At 39.2% G+C, this 22,499-nt stretch overlaps 1 protein-coding gene and 1 long non-coding RNA gene across 15 annotated transcripts in view; one reads left to right on the top strand and one right to left on the bottom strand.

Annotated features, from left to right (window-relative positions):
* The first annotated feature begins 11,622 nt into the window (after positions 1-11,622).
* Positions 11,623-15,054, top strand: LOC144368122 (uncharacterized). Its single transcript, XR_013427894.1, has 2 exons — positions 11,623-14,565; positions 15,006-15,054. It is a non-coding gene; the product is annotated as an uncharacterized LOC144368122 (long non-coding RNA).
* Positions 15,055-19,681: 4,627 nt separating this feature from the next.
* The window catches only part of LOC110597321 (volume-regulated anion channel subunit LRRC8B), a 66,784-nt gene continuing 63,966 nt past the window's right edge, over positions 19,682-22,499 (bottom strand). For all 14 annotated transcript variants that reach the window (XM_078026678.1, XM_078026682.1, XM_078026675.1 and 11 more), the window contains one exon: positions 19,682-20,042. In XM_078026678.1, coding sequence (XP_077882804.1) covers positions 19,770-20,042 — 273 coding nt within the window. In that variant the 3' untranslated portion in view covers positions 19,682-19,769. The remainder of the gene's footprint in view (positions 20,043-22,499) is intronic.

Below are 22,499 nucleotides of genomic sequence, written 5' to 3'. Positions count from 1 at the left end.
GATAGTTACACACTAGAATTAGAAACAGAGTACTTATGCCCAAGGGTATAGAGAAGGCCATGGGATGAGAAGGCTTGTGCTCATATCAGTTTGGAAAAAAATTTTTTTACAACCTTTGTTTTATTTGTTTATTTTTATATGGTGCTAAGGATTGAACCCAGGGCCTCACATGTGCTAGGTGAATACTCTACAAGTTTGGAGAAATTTTTGAATCCCAAATGGAGAGTCTTTGAATGCTGGTGTTGAGTCGCTGGCAGAAATCATTCTACACTCTTGTAGGGATGCCAGGTCTGGCTGATAGCAGGCTTAATGAATTGCAGTTTGCTTTCTTTTTCTTATGAAGAACTCTGCATTATTAATCTTTATGTTCTTAGTAGATATATAGTAACTGTACTTATTTCTATACTTGAATTTAGTCACTTTATGCATTAATGTTTCTAGGGCATAAGGGACCTAAGGATCAGGTCAAGGAAACTGTAAACATTATTCTAAAGCAGCACTGCCACCAGAACTTTAATATATAGTGGTATATATTCTAAGTTTTCTAGTATCTACATTTTGAAGAGTAAAAAGAAATGAAATTAATTTTAGTAGTATTATTCAACCTAATGTCAGAATATTACCCTTTCATGCAATTAACATAAAAATATTATTATATTTTTCCTTTGATTATTTTTTAAAAATCAGGTTTTTATGGCGATAGAACATCTCTACTCAATAAACCACTTTTCAAAGTCTTACTAGCCACATTTGACTAGTGGTGGTCATATTGGACAGAACAATTCTAGGGATAATAGAGTGTATTTTCATTTCATTTGAAAATTTATTTATTTGTTTACTTTTGAGAAATGGTGTATTTTTAGCCAGTCAAGCTCAGATGTTAATTGTCCTTTTGCTTTAAGCAGCAAGAAGTCACACAGTGGCTCTTCTAGTACATGGAGGAAACAGAGAGAGGATCTTAAACTTTCACTATGCGCCTCAGGTAGAAACACCCACCCAGTAAAGAACACAAGGGAAAGACCCCTAACACCAACAGTATAAGTGTAGTCCCTTATCTATGGGGAATATGTTCCAAGACCCCCAGTGGTGCCTAAAACCAGATACTACCTTACCCTGTATATACAATTTTTTTCTGTACATATATGTCATATATGATAAAGTTTAATTTATAAATCAGACACAGTGAGAGATTAACAAAATATGAAAATAAAATAGAACAATTATAGCAATATACTATAATAAAAGTTATTTAAAATTTGTTATTTGTTTCTAGAATTTTCCATGTAATATTTTTGGACTACAGTTGACCAGTTAAGTAAAACTCTGGAAAATGACACTGCAGATAAGGGGTACCATGGTGTTGTACCCACAAACTTTTCTTGCATGGACAGTTATGCTAATGGATTCATTTTAAAAATGTTACCCCTCTCTGATTTTTATGTTTAAAATCTCCCCATGATGAAAAGGCATAAGAAAGGTGAATGAGACATAAATAACTTGGAACTGGTAACAGGGGGTCTTCTAGGAAATAGCACACAAAGAAAACAAAATCAAAAGGAAAACTAGAAAAATGTAGAGCTTTTAGTATAAAATAAATGAAATTTTAATTTCATTTCAGTTTATTAAAATGACTTTGTGTACTTTTGTGAAATCAGTCATGTCTTCTAGCCTAGGAAATTCCTCCCTGACCACAACCAACACTGTTCTAAGCACTTTATATACATTATTTAATCCTTATAACAGTCCTATGCCTTTTACAATAAGAAGTTTGAATCTTAGCTCTGTCACTTGCCATTTAGGAAATTCTCTGAATTGGTTATTTTAGTATGTAAACTGTAGATAAAACATGACTCATCTAATAAGATTACTGTGAAAATTAACTTGAGGTCATGGTGGCACTGTGGCATACAATAAACTCTCAATATACATTGCTACTCTTATTGGTGACAAGTAGCTACTTTGTAAACCTTGAGATAACAGGTTACAAACACTATGGTAAGGAGGTCACAGGGTTAGGACCTCTGCTTCTGGTTCACATAGTGGCTTTCGCTTTAAAGAATCCATTCTGCTGGGTACAGTGGAACAAACCAGTTCTTGAGAGACTGAGGAAGGAGGATGGCAAGTTCAAGACCAGCCTGGACAATTTAATGAGGGCCTGTTTAAAAGGAAAAAAAATGAAAGTGCTGGGATGGTAGAGGATTCCTGGATTCAATCTCCAATACTACAAGAAAAAAAAAATCACAGTTTCTTGTCCATGTACTAGAAAGTTTTGGAGCCTGTATTAACCTTCAAAGCATTAGGGAACTCTTATGTAAGAGTGCCTAAATCGAGAATTCACCCCAACCTCACTAACATTTTTAAAGCAATAATTGATTTATGAATAGGAGTACAGGCACATTATACAAAATTCAAGAGAATACAAAATCAGAGAAACTGTATAGTTTTGCCAGTGTTTTTGTACACCCATTAGAGGTATTGTGTGGATATTCAAGTTCTGTCTGTCTCTGTCTCTCACACACAAAAACTCACACACCCCTTCAAATACAATCTACATTGCTTAACAATGGGATTACATTCTGAGATGCACAGTTAAGAGATCTCATTGTCTGAACATCACAGAATGTTCTCGCACAAGCTAAGATGACTGTGATGTTACCAGGCAGTCTAATCCCACAGGGCTGCCAAAGTTTATAATTTATTTTTGACAGAAACATTGTTAGGTGGCACCTACCTGTACTTATTTAACAAATATACACAATATTCTGTTGTTTTTACTGAGATACCCCCCAAGCTCTAAGCGCTTATAAAGAGTTCTAGTTTAAGAATATTGATTTTCCTGAGGGGCATCTTCTCATGGGCTCATGCTAGCTATTGACTTTGTTGGTGGTAAGTATATCTAAGACTCCAGGGAGGTCAATAATCAGGTACAGGGTCTGAAATATGGGAAAGAAGAATGATCAAGGAAAGGGAGGTAAAGCTGATGAGTACCTATTTGTGTCAGGTGTGACACAAATAGGTGTCAAAAATTTTAAGTGTGCTGTCTCAGTTTTCTCAGCTAATTTGGAAAAGCTTTATTATTCTTCCTCATTTTGCAGAGGAGAAAACTGAGGTATAGAAAGATTATGTGATTATGTATTATGCCTGGGGTAACACTTGGAAAGTTGAGGAGGCAGAATTCAGGTGTAAATCAGACTGAAATAAAAAAATCCCAAGCCTAGTGACTTATACCTGGGGAATGGACAAGAATATCAGATCCCAGGAGGGCAGACAGGTGCTGAATTCCCAGTTGCTTTGAATCCTTTAGGATGGGAAGGGAAATGAAATCAGAAAAACTAACACTTATGGTATCCCAAACTACACCAAATAGGCTAGTTGACAGTCCTTCTCTGTCTCTGCACCTCTTCAAACATGTCAACTCTTGATTAGGACACATTTTAAGTGGTCATAGATGCCATTTCTGAGACCAGCACACAGTGATGATGGCATTTGTTGGAAGGCAGATGTTCTGCACTGGGAAAGACCTTAGTTTATCCAGAGACCTCATTTCTGTGACTCAGTGAAAATCTATGATAATCACTTGGATACTCACTAAGATTCTTGTAAATTAAAATTCCTAAATTAAAATAAAAGTGGATATATTCTTCACTAATGATGTTATTACTAACAGTCTCAACAATCCAAGCCTGTTAGGGCTTAAACAATAGGCACTTGTTTCTCACAGTTCCAGAGGTGGACAAGTCCAAAATTAAGGTGCAGCAATTCATTTCCTGGCTTGCAGATGGCTGGCTTCTCACTATATCTTTACCTCAGACAGAGCAGGGGGGCATAGGTAAGCAAGCTGTTAGTAACTTCTTATCCCCCCCCCCACCCCTTATGATTCATCTAAGCTTAAACACTCCAAGGTCCCCTCCTACTACTATTACATCAGGAGATAAAGTTTCCCATATGAATTTCTGGAAGATATAAGCATTCAGTCTATAACACTAACAATGGTAAAAATAATGCATTTAGACAGAGCTTAGGTGTTAGCAAAGCAAATTCACATCAGTTACCTCATTTGAACCTCAGGGTTGTTATCTGTGAGCTAGTTATTTTTATTTTCTCTGCTTTACAGATGAGGAAGCTGAACTGAGAAGCATTTGGTGATTCTCCCATGGTCACATGATAAAGTGACACTGGTGGCATGCGAATTTAGGTCCTCTAATTCCAAATCCTGTGTTCTTGCAGCTGCATTAGGAATAGGCCATCTGCCCCTCATATTATCAGCAGAAGCAACAAAGAAGGAGCAACTACTGATATTTATTTAGTACTGTGTTATATGTCCATCTCTTTGAAAATATTATCTTTTGTGGTAGATACTAGCATTCTCTTTTCCATCCCAGAGTAAATCTGAAATAATCAGGGTTGAATAACTTTCCAAGATCACATAGCTGGCACATGATAGAATAAGTATTTGACCCAGGTCTGGCTGAATGTATGGATTATGTTCTCATTAAACCGCTCTGCTACCAGTGGCCTTTAAAATGAAATGCTCTTTGAAAAATGGTATGTAAGATGAAAATATTGGGCGTATTTATCAAGATTTTAGTTAGAAATGGATTTCTTGCCCTTTCAAAGCATTAGTGTCCTACAAAGTACTCTATTGAAAGTCCTATTTTTCCGGCACCACAGATGGAGGACAGATGTTTCTTTATACTCTAAAAGGTCCACTCTCTGTGGCTGACTAGAATGAGATTGTATCTTGTACTGAATGTTTCAGAAAATGGGCATCAGGCAGATCATTTCGAATGAAAGCCAAATCAAAGGAGTGCACATATTCACGAAAAAACAAAACCCCCAACCAACAGGATGTTATTCAGTGGTATGAGCGAGAACTTTTCATTTCAGAGTTCATTTTGAACATTTTCAGATGCGTCCCGCCCTGGGACTCAGCCTGAAGACATAGAATCACATTTGTGTCTGATTGAGAATTACTTGATGGGCGAGACAGGGTGGGGGTGCTGCAGGTTTGTGTCATGCACCGCTGAACTTTATTGTGGTGAGACTCAGAATTCCTTGGCGCATGGACAGAAACTTTGCTGTGATTTAATTTGATTATTCAGATGAATAAAAATGTTCAGTGAGTTCAGAAATGTTATATTGAATGTCTAAGTATATATTTTAAATACTCTTTGGAAAAAAGTATTCTTATCTCTAAGATGATTTTTCAGGGTGTTTTTTTTTTGTTGTTGTTTGTTTGTTTGTTTTTTGTATATGAAGAATCATGATTGCAACACTTGGAAGTTTTTCTGGGCAAATAGGTGCACTCTTCCTGCACTTGTGTTTTGATCCAACTTATTCCTGGGTTAGGAAGTCCATTTGTAATCTGCAGAGAATTGTAGCATCGTAGAGCCTATAAGTGATCTTAGGGTGACCTAATGCAAGTCTCCTCACTTTATTGAAGATAAACATGAGGCCCAGTGAGGGTTAGTGACCTGTTGGATTCAAACTAACACAGCTGAAAGAGCATTCCCTTAAGGCCTAAAGGACCCTTGTTCAAAATGGTGTTTGCAGGTTTGATGGAGGTTTTGCATAGTATTTAAGGACACAAACTCTGAAATCAGATGTGGATTCTATCTCAGATTTTTTCGCTTATTAGACACGTGCCCTTTAGCAAATAACTTTCCCAAATCTCAGTTTTCTCAGCTGGAGAATGGGTAAAAGATTTTCTTCCTTTAGCCTCATTGTACCTACTACAACATAAAATAGTGGACTCCAGTTATTCCTTCCTCATGCCATTTCCTTTAATGACTTCTCATTGTTTCCATCTTCTGTTCATAAAAGAATCTACTAGCATAAACTTGCCCTTAGGTGTTCTGCCTAACTCAGTGGCCAGGACACACCTTGCTAATACAGGCTGTCTGGCTTTCACTCATTCTGTACCTGCAATATTTAGTACTATACTTGTTGAAGGGATAAAGTAGGAATAAGATTTGGTTTCTGTTATCAGTTTAGTGAGGAAAAAATTGATTAATACCCTTACTATCTTGTTGTAGGGGTTAGGAATAAAAACAACTAACTCCAATTTGGGGAAAGGAAGGTGGTCAGAGGTGTTATAGATGACATGTTGTCTCATCTTCGTGTTGGAAAATGAATTGAAGTTTGACACATATTTGGATAGAGAAGGAAGGGACTTCTGGTAGAGGTGGCAGCCTTGGCCATGACATGGGATTTAGAAAGGCCAGTGGCATGGAGGGATGCCCTGTAGTTCATGGTGGGCCTGTGGGAATGCATGTGGGAAGTCCAGTGCTGCCTGGAGCATTTGGATTCTTACCAGATGAAAACCACTGGGGTCAGGTCACATTGCTACTTTGTGAAATCCCACAGGGCACAAAAGGGCAAGAACATTCACATTTCCAGGGAGTCACATGTAAATGGCTATACATTGGCCAAGATTTTTATCTTCAAGGCACTGAGTCTCAGAGCCTCTTTCATACCAGGTGTCAGAGTGAAATGTCAGTGGGGTGACATTTCTACCACTGACATCATTTTCACTCTTGTCAGCTTGAATTTCTCTTTCTCTTTTCTCCTTTTTTCCTTTCTCTCTTCCTCTCTTCCAAGCTTCTACTGTCTATAGTTACAAGAGACAGGCCATCACTCTTGGATCATTCTGCTGGCTGTGGTGAGAAGAGGCAGGGGTGCTCATGGTACGGGGTACCAAGAGGGCTCTGGCTGCCTTCCTGGTTCTTGGCTCATGAGTGGATGCTGAGAGAGTGCTTGTTAACAATGGGGCACCCAACACACCCCCTGTTTGTACCCTGATTTGGCTACCTGCTGCTTCCAGGGAGATGTGGGTGCCTCCCAGGCATAGCCTGTTCTTTGTAGCTGTTTATTGGCCTTCCTGCCTCTTCACTGTAGGAGAAAAGAGGGAGGAAAAAGAGGGCCCTTGTGTTCCTGATGGATCAGATTCTTCTTTTCCAGCTCACTACAGGTTTTTTTGTTTTTCATTTGGAGGTGAATATCTCCTTCAAATGTCAGCAAGTTGGGTGGTTGGGTATTTATGGAGAATCTTAAAGCTGGGTGTAAGACTTCAGGTGGACATGGATACTGTCTTCAGCATCGTCTAGTCAGGGAAACAGACATTAGAGAAGCAGTAGTTACCTAAGTGATTAATACCTCAAAGCATAGTGCCAGTTGCCATGGTAACCTACAATAGAGGACCTAAGTAATCAAGGACCTAGTTGGGAAGGTGCTGCACTGAGGATGTGACTATTTATACTGAGAACAGGGTGAAAAGGAGTTAGCTAGACAAAGAGTAAGGAAGAGCCTCTAGGCAGAGAGAAAGCATTACTCAGGTGAAGGTGGGAAGGGCTGCCTTTTAATGAGCTCCTACCATCTTTGGAGGAAAACTCATTAGAGTTAGCCTGAGGTGAGCATCACCACCTGCCCCCCAAGCATACATTACCTCATGGAGTATTGCCAAGAGCTCATAAGTTTTGTTTGTTCCCATTGCCCCCAAATGCCTTCAATACCTAAAACAGCATTTGCTTGGTAGTCACTCAGTATTTGTAGAATAAAGTTTATATTTACAGAAAAGGATTCTGAGGCTCAAGGATATAAGGTAGCTTTTACTGATGAAACTAGGACTCTGATCTAGCTAGGAGATGAATGTTTTCCAGGCAGCCAGATGACAGCCTGGCTCTATCCAAGGAAACTGTCTTGCCTCCTCTTCATTCAGGTACAGCAGAGTCTAGGCCCAGGCCTGGAGCAGTCCTGGGCTGGGCAGCAGCGCACAGAGGCAGTGCTTAGCACACAGCTCCAAGGTGGTGCACTGCACAGCTAACGAGCCTGATGGTACATATCCTGCCCTGGGACCTGAACCCTGGAAGGGCCACACCCAGGAAGAGGCTGATACTTCCCAGTTTACCCAAACTTGGAGGTATGTTTGTCCAGCTAGGAGCCCATTAGCTGACCTGACACTTGGCCCCAGAGCCCCATAGAAGAGAAACCCGAGAATTTCAAACTGCAGGCATCTGTTTGTCCAGGTCAGAGCCTGGGCAGGATGCCAATGCTACAGGGTCAGCCTCAGCTTTCAAGCTTCGGGTTAAAGCCCAAGAAGGCAGAGCTCCTCACAGGTCACCTGATTACCTGTGCAACCTTGGGGACATTTCTCTTTACTGTGAACTGTAACCTGAGCATTGCACAGGCCTTACTGGGAGGGTTCTATCTGTTCTGCCCTAAATATCTTCTCTTCACTGTGTATTTGGCTCTCCTGGTGAGGAGGCCCTATGGAACAGTCCTTAGGATAATTCCATCTTCCTTCACTTGCTATTATGCTTCAGGTTCTTCAGTGAAGAGTTTTGTTCCTGTGTCACAAAAGTGAATCATTTCAAAAGCTGAAAAAAGAAACATATGACACACTCAAGCTCTTAAGAAAATTACTCAGTATTAACTCTGATCAACACTTCCCACTTGCTCAGCAGGAGTTGGAAGGCACCCTAGGGAACATCTGAACCCACCTGCTCACTGGGCTCAGGACTGGACCCTGGCATGCTTATGAAAAGGCAGATCACACAGGAAATGGCAGGATCACAGGGGCTGGTGCTGAAGCCCAGCCCATTTTTTCTCCTTCTATGAGACTGTCTCTAGAGTCTTGCCATGGACACTGTCAGATTCCCTGAGTCACAGCTCACCCTGCAAAGTGTGTGACTTTCCTCCAGGTCCTTCTAGTCATTGGCTCAGTTGGGGCCTTCTCAGATTATCGGACACAACACCATTTGGCTCATTTCCAGTCTTGTAAGAAAATCCTCTGTGGACACTCTCCTGTACGCTTAGAGAATTTACATTCGCCACCAAGAAGAAAAAAAGAAAAAAAAATAGAAAAGAAAAAGTAAGAAGGGCCAATTTCTTTCATCTTCTAGAAAAAAAAAAAAAAAGACGTGATTATACAAAGTCCCAGCAAAATCGCTTTCCTCTATCAGCAAATCTCAGTGGAGGGGCAAGGAGACCCTCTCAGCGCTGCAGAACCCCTGCAGCAGCGAGTCTTAGAGGCAGATGAGCCAGGTGACTTGAGGTGGCCTGACATGCCACGTGCCTGGAAGAGCCAGCATTGTGAAGGACTGAGGAAAATGCCACATGAGCCAGCGCTACGAGCAATGAGGTGTGAGGACGTGGACTAGGTGTCCTCCCTGCTCAGCTATGTGGTCAGCCAGGAGGCAAAGTAGGGCCACTGCGACATCGCCGGAGGAACACAGCTTCTTATCTGGAACATGGCACAGATTCAAGAAGGACAGCATAACTTGTCCTTCCTCCTCATGCCCCATCAGGAGCAGCAGAATGAATTTAGCCCTGAACTGTGATAGGAATTCGTTTTGCAAGTCAAAAATGTCTGCCAGCATTTTCCTATAATAAATCAGGGAGCTCAGGGAGTTAAACAGTAACTTCCATTCTCTAATAAAACCCACACTGTGAGGCTCAACAGCAACCCCAAACAAAACGACACAAAGTATTAACAGCTCTTTTTAATAAGTTGGAGTCTTTATCCAACATTATCCTCAGGATCAGAAATCCTGCACAAAACTCCTTTCTTCTAATGAGAGCAAACGCGCTTGTAGATTTAGGTTAAAACATTAAAATAAAAGCTATGCGTGTTCAAAATTAACCACAAAGTTTAAAAACAGTCATTTGGATGACATTATATTATAGTAAAGTATGTATAAAATTGTGTGCGCGCATGTGTGTGTGCAGGCGCTGATGGGTGTATCAATCCTTGCCCAGAATATGCAGAGTCCACACATCATAAAGGAGAGAAAATTGGATGAGATGACAATATTTTAGGCTGTGCTTACAACTCTGCCACTTGTTCAACATATGGCCTTGGCAGTATAGAAAAAGTGGAGATTTGGTGTTAGTCTCTAAGTCAAAATGTGGCTCTGTCATGGACTTGCTATATGAAATAATAAATAATATGCTTCTTCACCTTCATGAGCCTATTTGTCATCAGTAAAATGGAGCTTGTGCCTACTTAATATGTTTTAAGCTTTACTGACATTATTAAAACCTGTGGCAAATGCTTTGGCATTTCTCAATATGGTAAATATTGAGGGTTTCTCTTTTTTAAAAAAAAAATTTCTTTTTAGTTGTTGATGGACCTTTATTTTATTCACTTATTTTATTTATTCACTTGCTGAGAATCAAACCTAGTGCCTCACACATGCAAGGCAAGTGCTCTACCACTTACAGAGCCTAGTTTGCTTATAGGTGAAATTAGAACAAGAGCCTAAATTTGTTTTGGGCCAAATAATGCACAACACTGATCAGGAAGGCGTCATAACTAAAATGAATACAGTTTGTGAGAGAATGCACTGGACCTGGCATTCTATAGAAGACCTGGGCGCTAGGCTTGGCTCTTCTTAGGATTTGGTTAAAAGCATAGTCTTTGCTTTTCAGAGCCTGCCCAGCAGAGTGAAAAAAACACCCACAGATCTGGGTACTGTGTCCACCTCCCTTGGTTGTGATCTCCAACAAGCCTCTTCAGCTTTCTCAGGGAATTATTATGGTTCTTTCCCGTTGGAAAGTTCCATGGGTTCTAGAACTACATTAGAGGATGAGGAGGAAAATAAAAGGTATGTGAAGTGACCCTTCAGCTCAGAAGACAGAAATTTGGGTAAATTTGGAGCAGGAGGATGCAATAGGCATCAAGACAGCAGAAGTGACCATGGAGCTCAGAAAACCAGAGTTTTTTATTTTTTTATCTGTCCTAATTAGTTATACATGACAGTAGAATGCATTTCGATTCATTGTACACACATGGAGCCCAATTTTTAATTTCTCTGGTTGTACACGATGTAGCATTGCATCATATGTGCAGTCATACATGTACCTAGGGTAATGATATTTATCTCATTCCACCATCTTTCCTGCCCCCCTCCCTAGCTCCCCTTTGCCCAATCAAATTTTCTCCATTCTCCCCATGCTCCCCCCCCCCATTATGGGTCAGCATCCATTTATCAGAGAGAACATTTGGCTTTTGGTTTTGGGGGGGATTTTATTACTTCACTTAGCATGATATTCTCCAACTCCATCCATTTACCTGCAAATGCCATAAATTTATTATATTTTAATGCTGAGTAATAAATAGTCCCTTGTGTACATGTACCACAGTTTCTTTATCCATTCATCTGTTGAAGGGCATCTAGGTTGAAAACCAGATTTTTTAAAACACCAAGGTGGGTGTGAAAGGAGAAAATTCTGATGCTAAATAATCAGCTAAATCTATGTAGAAAAAGGCATGCAGATGTGTAGGTTGAATATGACTCCTGCCTCTAATGAACAGTTTTGAGAACTTGGGATGGTTATAATTTGTCTGTTGGATGGATTGAGATTACATACATGGAAAGCCCTAGAGTATCTGGCATATAGTAGGTGCTAAGTGAAGTTTCTTTTATCCTCCATTATATTACTTCCTTCTACAGTGATGGTCTCTAAGCTTGAAGAATATGAGTTAAATGGTCACATTTTAAAAAAAAATTCATTCTTTCTTTCTCAATTTGGAACCATGAATCAGGTTCATAATGTGCTTTGTTCTGCCTTGATATCACAAACAAATTTTCCTTAGGCCTCTTAATGTGAGCTGAATCAAGTTTTCTTCACTTGGCTTCTTTTTTAGGTTCTCCCTTTTTGCAGAGCAACTGCCTGAACAAGGGTCAATTTAATCTGAAAAGGTTAGCTTGATTGACTTGGAAAAGTGACTGGTTACTGCTCTTTTCCCCCTTTCAATGGATATGAGCACTTTATGCATTATAATAGGCCTAACAAGGCAAGGATGGAAGACACCCCTTTTTTTCCCTTTGGGGAAAAACAACCAGGAGATGCCCTTCACTCAGGTGGCACTTGGTCCCCCCTAGTGGTGCAATTCAGAAACTCCAGGAGAGAAACCTTTCTACCTACTTTTCTCTCCCCACTCCTCTCTCTCTCGAACTTGTTCCTCCTCTACCTCTTTTAATTAGAGCTTGATAGTTAAACATTGTAGTTGGGTTCATCCGAGCAAACTCATACATGCATGGAAATTGATTTTAGTTAATGATTCCCTCTTTTCCCTCTGCTTTTTCTTTTCCTCTTTTCCTTCCAATCTTCCATTCCCTCTCCCATTCTCCTCCCTTTACAACTGATAGAAGAAAATTAAGTTCAACACTCCTTCATGCAGGTGCTGTCTCCAACTTCCTTAACAAGACCCCCAAAGCACAAGAAATAAAACCAAGAATCAATTAATGGGATGTCATCAAACTACAAAGCTTCTGCACAGCCAAGGAACCTGAAGAGAGAGCCTACAGAATGGGAGAAAACCTTGGCCAGCTATTCGTCCAAGGAGGGATTAATATCCAAAATAAACAAAGAACCCCAAAACCTTAACATCAAACAATCCCCCCAAAACAAATAACAATCAAAAAGTGGGCAAAAGAACTAAGCAGAAACTTCTCAAAAGAAGAAACACAATGGCCAACAAATATGTGAAAAATATTCAGCAATTCTAGCAAATCAAAACCACATTAAGGTTTTGCCTCACTTCAGTCAGAATAGCAATGATCAAGAATGTGAACAATAATGCATGCTGGTAAGGTTGTGGAGAAAAAGGTACACTCTTACATTGTTGGTGGAACTGCAGGCTAGTACAATCAAGAGTGGAAATTCACTAAAAACAACCAACCACCACCAACAACAATCTAGGAATGGATGACTCACTATCCTACTCCTTGGCCTTTCCCCCAAAGATCTAAAATCAGCATACTACAGCGACACAGCCACATCAATATTTATAGCAGCACAATTCACAATAGCTAAATTATGGAGTCAACACATATGCCCATCAATAGATGAATGGATTACGAAATACACACACACACACACACACACACACACACACACACACACACACTGGGATGGGGATTGGAGGGAGCGAATCTGGAAAGGGAGAGCATAGCGCCAGGAAAGAAAGGTGCTGGGAGGGGAGAGGGGAGCCCAACAGTTGTCAGACCTGCTCATGAGGACTGGGAGAAGAGATTGTCAGTTGAGGATATTTGACAGAAATGCTGTGAGATGTGAGAACTCCCCCTATAGCCCCGATCCCACCTGTCCCTCTGGTCAATCACATTTAAGCTCTACTCTTGCTAGAATTTTGTTTCTGAAGAAGGGAATAAGAAAATAGTCCATATAAAGGTCCATGGTTTTTACTAATAGAAGTTCCTGTTTTCTCTTTACCAAATATTGAATATTCACGTTTTTAAATGGAGCGTCAGATTCTTAACCACTCAGGGAACTCACACCTGGGCTGATCCTACTGTTTGGGGCTTAGTGTTTCTAACACTTAATTTTAAGTGCTGGGAATTGAATCCAGGGCCCCATGCGTGCCAGGCAAACGCTCTATCACTGAACCACATCCCCAGCCCTATATGCATCTGAGATGTCCTCCCTGAGATTGAGGGATAACAAATTCTCAAAATCTTATAGGGGAAAGGTGTTGTATTATTTTGTATGACAAAACTAAATGTAAGAGCAAGAGATTGGGATATTGTGGTTTAGCACCACATCAGGAAAGTCAGGTAGGGCTTCAAAACAACTATTCTAGAGTCAGATTTGCTTCTTAATTCCACAGGTATTTTACCTATAGAGTTGAGGTCCTTATTCCAGAGGTAAGAAGGTTGGCTAAGATAATTGTCCACATTGATAAAAAGCCCTTCCCCTCTGCCTGTGAGGCTTGTGGGGAAATGTCACTGTACTTGCCAAATAAGTAATGGATAGTCTGTGTAAGAGAGAATGTGGGAACCTGCAGAGAGCTGGATAGAATGGGTTAAGAAGTGAACAGTGAGGAAATGGGGCTAGGCAGGTCCTTTGGTGTTAAAACAAAAAAAAGGCAGGAAAGTAGGAAGACTCTGTTGCTCTGTTGGGTAAAGCAAGCATGAATATTATTTTCCCAAAAGAAGGAACTTAGAGCTGTATTTACTTCCTAGTGGGTGCTGCTGGGTATGCTTCTGATTGATTTATATTCCTTTTAGCAGCAGAGGGAGGTAGAGAGTAAAAAATGATATGGGCCGAGAACAATAGGCAAGTGTTTTTTTAAAAAAAGCATAAAAAATTCAAGGTATTCATGGAAATACTTTTGAAAACCTCTGTAGCAGGCAGGCCACACTATAAAATCATTGATGATTAAGGGGAAGACAGACATCAAACTCGAGACGAGAGAAAGATGAGAAAACATTGGATGAAGAGATATTTGTATTTTCCATGAAAAAAAATGGCTTTTTTTCTGGATCCATCTTTGGCATGTGGCCTCTTACGTAAATGGGAAGCTCAAGTTCAAGGGATGACTTTGTACCTTTTCAATAAGATGCTTTTCTCTAGACCACGGAGATGAGGGGGACTGAGAATACCAGGCTGGAACAGAAGAGAACGGAAGCAGAAACCAGAACAAAATCTGCAGCTCCAGAGGAAACCCTGCTTTCCATGGTGCCCACGCAGCCTCTCTTCCTTAGTCAAGCCCTTCGTCACATTTTTGAGGATCCATTTTGAAAGAAGGACCTGAAGGCTGAGGTACACAAAGCCACGATGATTGCTGTCTGTGGGGGACATCGTGCATCCTCAGGCTGTTGGGCCAGCTCTCAAAGCACCTATTATTCCCAGGAAGCCTGCTGATGCCTTAAGACAGGCACCTGCATTTCCTCCATGTGCTTCCATTCCCATGGCATTGGAGGTGGGGGAACACCTTGCTTTAACTACTGCACTTTCAGGGAAAAATTAGAGCTAAGTTCCCTCATAATCTAGTTTGGTATATGTTTTCCAGCAGAGAAAAATTCTGGGTATCAGCTTCCTAATGTGGACCTGAATCTGTGTGTGCTCAAGTGAGATGGTTGGATCTCAAACATCAAACCATTATGTGCATATTTTACTCAATAATTCCATTGTCTGAGTTTTACTCAATCTTCTCAGAATTGCTTCTCTTGTATTTTTTCTTTATCTGGTTCATTATTCAGTGTTGAACTAATACTAATGACGGAACGAACACCAATAAGGGAGGGAGAGGTAAGTTGACTTCTGAGTATTTATCCCTGAAAAGTTCCACAGAAGAGCACTCGGAAACATGGAACCTGCATGAAGGAGGCAGAGCCCCATCCCTCTCCAGACCCCCAGTGCATCCTTGGGTAATTCACCCCCTTTTCAGGTGCTTGCTATTTTGTTGAATATCTTGAAAACTCACAAGTGAATCCAAAAATCTATCTTTCTGTACATAGTAGCAGTACTGTGCAGGGTGGCCTTGGATGAGATAGGGAATTCCTTTTTGAACCTGGGCACTGACAAGTGAATGCAGGTCAAAATGAGTACAGTCAGCTTCTTCCAGCATTTATTTTTATTTGCCATTTATTTTTATTTACTATAAAAATTGAATGTTTATTACACAAAAAGTACTTTAGAAACAGTAAAATTTATCAAAACCTACTGAATCAAGGGATTCAGTAGGAATTTAAACCTGAGGGCCAAAAAAGTTGAACAGAATCTTATATTTTCTAATAACTCATTACCAGAAGCAAAAACCAATTATATACACATCCAAATATGTGACAAAGATAAAATAACAAATGCTAGATTTTACTGTGAGCTAACAAAAGAAAATGTCTCTACTCAAGATTGGCCCATTATTTCACTAAGAACAAAACATTTGAGGAATTTAAAAAAACTGTCTTGAACAACGTTAACATTTAGGCTGATACACAACATATTGCACAAATATTATTAGAATGGATATTCTAATACTATAACCCTTTGTATTTTTAAAATTGCACCATCTCTGTTAGAGATAATGTACACCATGCAAAAAGCATTCATACTTGTTTTTCTCAGCAATAGAAATAATTGTTAAATGCAAAATTTAAATATGAAGTTTAAATGTAAGCCATCTCAACTCAGAACTTTGGCTTATGTAGTCTGTGTTAATGTCTTAGTGTTGATGAAATTGTATATGTAAAAAAATGTTAAAGTAACTGTAGTCCATTACCAACAGTACTTAGTAGATAGCTCCTGCTATTACAGAAGTAATGAACAAGAGACAGGAAGAGACCAATTAAATAGGAGTGCAGGTTTTTTCATTGCTTCAGCACTTCATACCAAGCTAAAGATAAGAAATAATTACATTGAGGGCATTTTGTAACCATTATTTCATATATATGTCTTCAGAATACAAATCAGGATACAAAACACCTTGTCCTCTCTTTCACTAGTCTTTCTCTTGTTTCCAGAAAGAAATAAACACAGATACTGAAACATTGTACAGTAAATGAAAACAAAGTGGACCTACAGTTTTATTTTCATGCTTTTGGCAGGGCTGAAGGATTACGAGATTAGCTCTAAATACTGAAGGGAAGCAAAAAGAACTATCCAGGTATTATTATAGGCATGGGCTTTGCCCCCTTTCCAATAAATACATGTTCAGGTGCCACTGAAAATCCTTTAGAACTAATATATTCTGTTACTATACAAGTACTGATTGAATTTAACAAGGTGGGTGAGTGGAGAAGGAAAATAAAATACCTTTTATGAACAGGGTGTTGCTAAGAGAATATAAAGATAAACAGATAATTTTATTGAAATAATGTCAAATCCACAGAATTGTTTGATTATTTTAATGAATCAATCAATATTATGCAATATTTTAATTAAATGTAGTATTTGAATCATGAAACACTTAAAGAACAGAAACAAAAATTTCTCCATCAAACAATGTTATGCAAATAAACCAATGCAGCACACCTATTGGGACTCTTTCACAGTACTGAGATCCTGAGGATCTCATTTACCCTGTTTTAACATAAATATTAAGTGACAGTAAAATATGATGACACTCAAGGGGGAAATGTTAAGACTGAGAGTAAAAAATGAAAATATAGTACCTATGTGACACACAGATATACCCTGATGTAGATTAGGGGAAAGAACACTAAATCTTTGCAGAAATGATCAAAAAAACACTTAATGGTTTTCTTTTAAATGTCATAACTAACAGAACACTTAAGTTATGAATTTAAAAAAAATTGCTATCCTTGCATTAACCTACAACCTCTTGCAATTTTGGAAAAAATATTAAATATATTCAAAACCAATAAATTATAATTTGCATTCACGGAATATGTGTGTCTCTGTGTGCATGCAAATAAAATGAACCAATGCTATTTTTAGTACAAGTCATAAACGTTTTAAACTTAATTCTCTATACTTAGATTTTGGAAAATACACTCTTGGAAATCAAACGCCAACTAAAGTCTCATAATCTAGCAAACTTCATTTAAGTGAATATCTGCACTTGCAAAATAAAGATCTGCTCCAACAATGTAGTAAAGGTGGTATCAACACTGTATTATTTCATAGGTCAAGCAGTGGTGTCATTGTTTACTGTGTCAATGCTGTGTGTTTCAAAAAGCTACTTAAACATTGATGTACAAGATTTAAATAAAAAGACATTTGAAAATTATGGCATCAAGAGCAACAGTTTGCACCAGTAACTATACCCTAGTATGTGGAAAGTAGCTTACATATTCATTATTGGTCGTGGGAGCAATTTGCTTGAATTTATGTAAATGAGGAGGAAGATTTAACCAATGGCTTTCGAACTTGAATGGGATCAATGACTAACCATGCAGGAGTTCTAGTTTGTCAAGTGAATGGTAGCAAATCTGAATTTTGTTTTGAAAATACTTCTTGTAAAAGAGGATAAGATTTTTTAAAATACAAATTATGGCTAATTGTGTGGCCCAGATAAGTACATATGACAATTCTACTGGTAAGCACTAAAATAACCATCAACTCACATTTTAAGAAATAAAAATAACAAAACCTTGCATATAGTCAGAAACTGTGAAGTCCTAGAAGAAAGTTTGATCATTATGCCTGGTTCCCTGAGAACTTCAGTGTTCTGGTTAAAGGCAAGTTTTGGTAAGAAGTATATTTTTACACTGTTCCTTCCCATTCCGAATAAGCAATAACGTATGAGGCAGCTTTTGAAGCTCAGTATTCTTTACAGCTAAAATTTCATTTAATGTGAATAATTATTTTCTCTGAACTTCATTCAGTCCAGGCATGTGTGGCAGATGAGAGAAACTGTATTTACTGTACTTTAATATTTTCAAAACTCACTTTCATCTTTCTGGAACAATGCAAGGAAAACATATACTGCACACAATTTCATGTTTATAGTACCCTTTACCCATCATGTCTTCCAGTTTTTTTCTAGATGCAGTTAACAGATTACTTCAGAGTTGTATCCAAAATGAGGTGGCATCATAATGCTTAGACCCATTGGAGAAAAACATATTAAAAATGTACATTTCCCAAAAGTGAGTCAGTTGATTTTATTCATTTAACATGATGCACAATAATAAAAGGCCAAACACAAAGCTCTTTATAAAAAAGGAGCAAAATGTATTCCAGAAGAGTTAAAGACATGAGGTGAATTTCAGTTAAATGGATCTTTGTGAGCTCGGAGAGCTCATCTTAGACACTGAATAGATGCTGAATGTTTTATTTTATAATCATATCTCAAGATCATGCAGATGATGAAGGAAAAAAAACCATTTTGCTTTAACATTTACTGAATCCCTAACAAAGTATTTTGAAATCAATTTTAAAATCCAAATCTGTCCCTCTCCCCTCTATCACAGTTTTTGTAAATAACTAAGAATTGTACCCGTACAATTACACAGAGACTAGGGAAGAGAGAGGTAGTTGATGTGGCCATCCTCTCACAAGAAAACCCCCCGAATATTTTAGGGCACAAAACACAAGGCTTTTGTTATCCAAGAGTAATTAGTTGCAGAGTACAAAAACATTTTGGAGCAGAGTGCACAAAGACTTGAGAATCATAAACAGCCCAAACCAAGTATCAATAGTTCTTAAAGAAATGCTATGTTCTCTGTACCTTACAAAAATTATTCTCACAGATATGGAACCCAAGACCATACAATAGAAAATATTTATATATTTTATATAAAATTTTTTAACAAATAAAAAAGGCTTTGATGATAGATAAGAAGAAATTTTCAAGAATTCATTAATTTTCAGGATGCCCTGAGGGTAACATGTCCTATGTACCCTGGCTCCTGTTCTAGGCAAAGGCCAAAGGTGGGCATTTTCTCAGGGATCCTCATGGTTGATGAAAGAAACCAGATTAAGGAAGACTTAAGCAAGCTGGGAAAGGAAGTAACAATTAAGCCAACAAAAAAGGAATTCTGCCAAGCATAATATACCCTGCCTAAAAACAAAAAAAAACAAAAAAACAGTAGGAACACAAATCAAAGACAGTGGTGCATTTACATCAGGGAAATTTATATGTATGAGTTTTTATAGTTGTGGTGATAAATATCAAAACAGGAAGTCAGTTAAAACAGGTGTGCAAATAAAGAAATGGAGATGGGAAGGAGGAGGAGGAGGAAAGAAACCTATACTATCCTAAAGGGAAAAATTGCAAAGTAAAGATTCAGTAATTTCACACTCCTCAACCCATCCTTAATGGGTACTTCTTACACCTTAATAAGTTAAAGATCAATTATTCACAAAGTTCCAGTTCAGTGTTTATACTTTTTACCTGTTTAACTTAGGGCGAGTTATTGAGTGGCTTTAATAAGATATTTGGTTATGATGCATCACAATTATCACACCCATGTTTCATATTTATAACTTAGGAAAGTTTATTTCTCTTTTAAAGCCCTGGGGCATACGTTTAAAAATGCCTTTGCAACACAGGTCTCTGATCAACATTTATCTAAGCAAGTCTGCAAACGTTCTGTCACAGGGAGAGGAAGAGTATTGAGCAAACTATCCTCCACGATCAGACAGCTCCGTTTCAGGGACTGACACCCTTCCAGCTCTGGAGGCAGCGTTTCCAGGTAATTACCAATGAGCTCCAGATGAGTAAGGTTCGACAGCTCACCCACATGAGGGGACAGATCCGTTAGGCTATTTCTCCCCAAGAATAAACACTGTAGCTTCTTACACTGAAACAGTCCATCTGGCAGTGTCTCGATCTGCAAAGGAACAAAAACAGCTGGTGAGATTGGGTTGGATGGTGTAGGATAGTACATTCACTTGCTAATGCTCTAGCTACCTTTCCTGGAAACATGTCTGCAGGCTTCTAAGACACACATATTAATGGCAATAAATATGAGGTAGCTGAAGGAGAGAAAGGAAAATTAGGGTAGGGGTATCCCATGGAGCCAGGACCCAAATGTGTAAGCCCCGCTGTGCATGGGTGGGCAACTCATTGGGCTCTGACCATCCTCACAAGAGTCTTAAAGAAAACATACTTACATCCTCATTGTGCCCAGGATAAAAAAAAAAAAAAAGGTAACTCAGGAGAATCATAATTATTCTTTAGTTCCAAGTCAGAAATAAATTATTCTCAAGAGTCCTTGTAAAGAATTTATATGTAATGAGCAACATCCTTGAAAACATCCTGAGGACAGACACAAGGCCATTTCTTACATTTTTTCCCCCCTATCCACAGCCCTTTTTGAGAGAGGGTCTTGCTAAATTGATGAAGCTGGCCTCCAATTTGTGATTCTTAGCCTCCTGAGTTGCTGGGAATACAAGTGTGTGCCACCACACCCAGTTCTCTTATACTACCTTTTCTCAGTATAGACTGCAACCTGATTCTGTTTTTAAAAGAAGTCTATAGAAGCAGAGACAAAAACATATAAGATAGACATGTACACATACATACACCTTCTACATACATACACCTCTGAGTGTTTATCTTTCTTCCTGTTCTCTGGCATGGTTTCAGCTGAATAATTCATGTAACAGAGAGACAATTTTAAATATGAAAAATAACCTGTAAACTAGGTCAACTCCTAGAGCTGCTCCACTTGACTGCTCCCCTCTATGGTGCATGGGTTGTGTTGAGTTTCTAAGGGCACCACAGTGCATATATGAAGTAGGGTTCATTTTGGAGAGACCTCCAAACAAAGTTGAGCTCACATAGTCCCTTCAGCTCATCACTCCACCGAGGGTGGGTTTGGGTCAGACTGCTAGACTATATACTTCACCTATAATATTCCACATATTAGCTGGAGACAAACGGCATCTATAAAACAGGGTAGGTTCCTGGGTACAGGAAATGACTTTGCTAGATACAGGGGCTTCCTGCATCCTCTGATGGGCTAATGCATACTGACTAGGCCCGTTCTGTTGGCAGACAAGCTTCTGGAGCCATCCAGAACTCTCTTCTTAACAGGATAAATACTTCTCAAATGAACTTAAAAATTAGTTACAGTGCACTAAAAAAGTGTTCATTATATTATATAATAAGCTCCCTTTCCTATATAACTAACATATATTCAGTGAAGAATATCCTTGAAAGTAAATCACCATTCTTAAGACCAACATTCAACACAGATCATCACTGTAAACACCAAATAGTAGGTATAAGCAAAGGAGAGATATCTATACATTTATTCATTTCTTCTCAAGAGCAGATGCATACACACACACACACACACACACACACACATTTTAACATGGAGAGAGAAGAAACAGAAATGACAGACCGAAGAAATGCAGTTCTTTTTTAAAGCAACCCCTTCTGCTCAGAGACACTTGCAGCTCAGAAGCAAGGTCAGGAACGTACATGTGGAGGAAGATATTCAGGCCTATGCAGTGTGCTCAGGGGTGAGGGTCCCTGTTGGTGCTTAAGTGAAAACAGGGAAGTCTTGGCTCATTTGTATTCAGTAAATATGTGCTGAGTATCTCATATAAGTAAGTGCCAGGCTCCTGGCAAAGTACAGGGGATGAACTTTTGAGCAAGACTGATGGCCTTCCAGAATATTCATCTAAGGCGGGCTGCCATGCACATCTCAACCTTGGCTCTACTGACATTTTGGGTAGGATGATTCTTGCTGTGGGGCTGTCCTATGCATTGTTAGGTGTTTAGCAGCATTCCTGCTCTCTACTCCCCAGTTCCAAGAACCAACAATATCTCCAGAAAAATGTCCCCTGAGGGAGCATGAGTACCCCCCACCCCGCCAATTGAGAAGCACTGGTTTAATGGGAGAGAGAAACATTAAATGATTGCACAGTTAGTCTACAATGGGTGGGATAAAAAAGAGTACCCTGACCTGAGTTGTATCTGACCTGAGTTGTATCGGGGAATCCCAGGCCTTCCATTAACTTCAGATTGCCAGCAATTGTTTAATGGGACTGATTTCCTACTGGGTGATTACCCTGAAGCCATGCCCTCACTCTCCCTGTCTGCCTACCTGCTCTAACACATTCCCACCTAACTTCTTTCAAATCGCCGAATCTGTGATTTTAGTGGTCTTTTCATTGCTCACTAAAGGAGAAGGGCTTCACAAGGCAGGGGAGAGAGTCTTTGGGGCTAGAGGCTAGAAGGTCCCTTGACAGTGCTACTGTAAATGAGTTGGGGGGCTGTGGCTGGGGCACCCCTCCTCCCTCCATGCCAATGCCCAACAGAGGAGAAGAGCCTT

The sequence above is a fragment of the Ictidomys tridecemlineatus genome, chromosome 11, assembly GCF_052094955.1.
Source record: "Ictidomys tridecemlineatus isolate mIctTri1 chromosome 11, mIctTri1.hap1, whole genome shotgun sequence".
NCBI classification, from domain to species: Eukaryota; Metazoa; Chordata; class Mammalia; order Rodentia; family Sciuridae; genus Ictidomys; species Ictidomys tridecemlineatus.
Note: the sequence above shows the minus strand (reverse complement) of the source record. Positions and strands in the feature narration are given on the sequence as shown.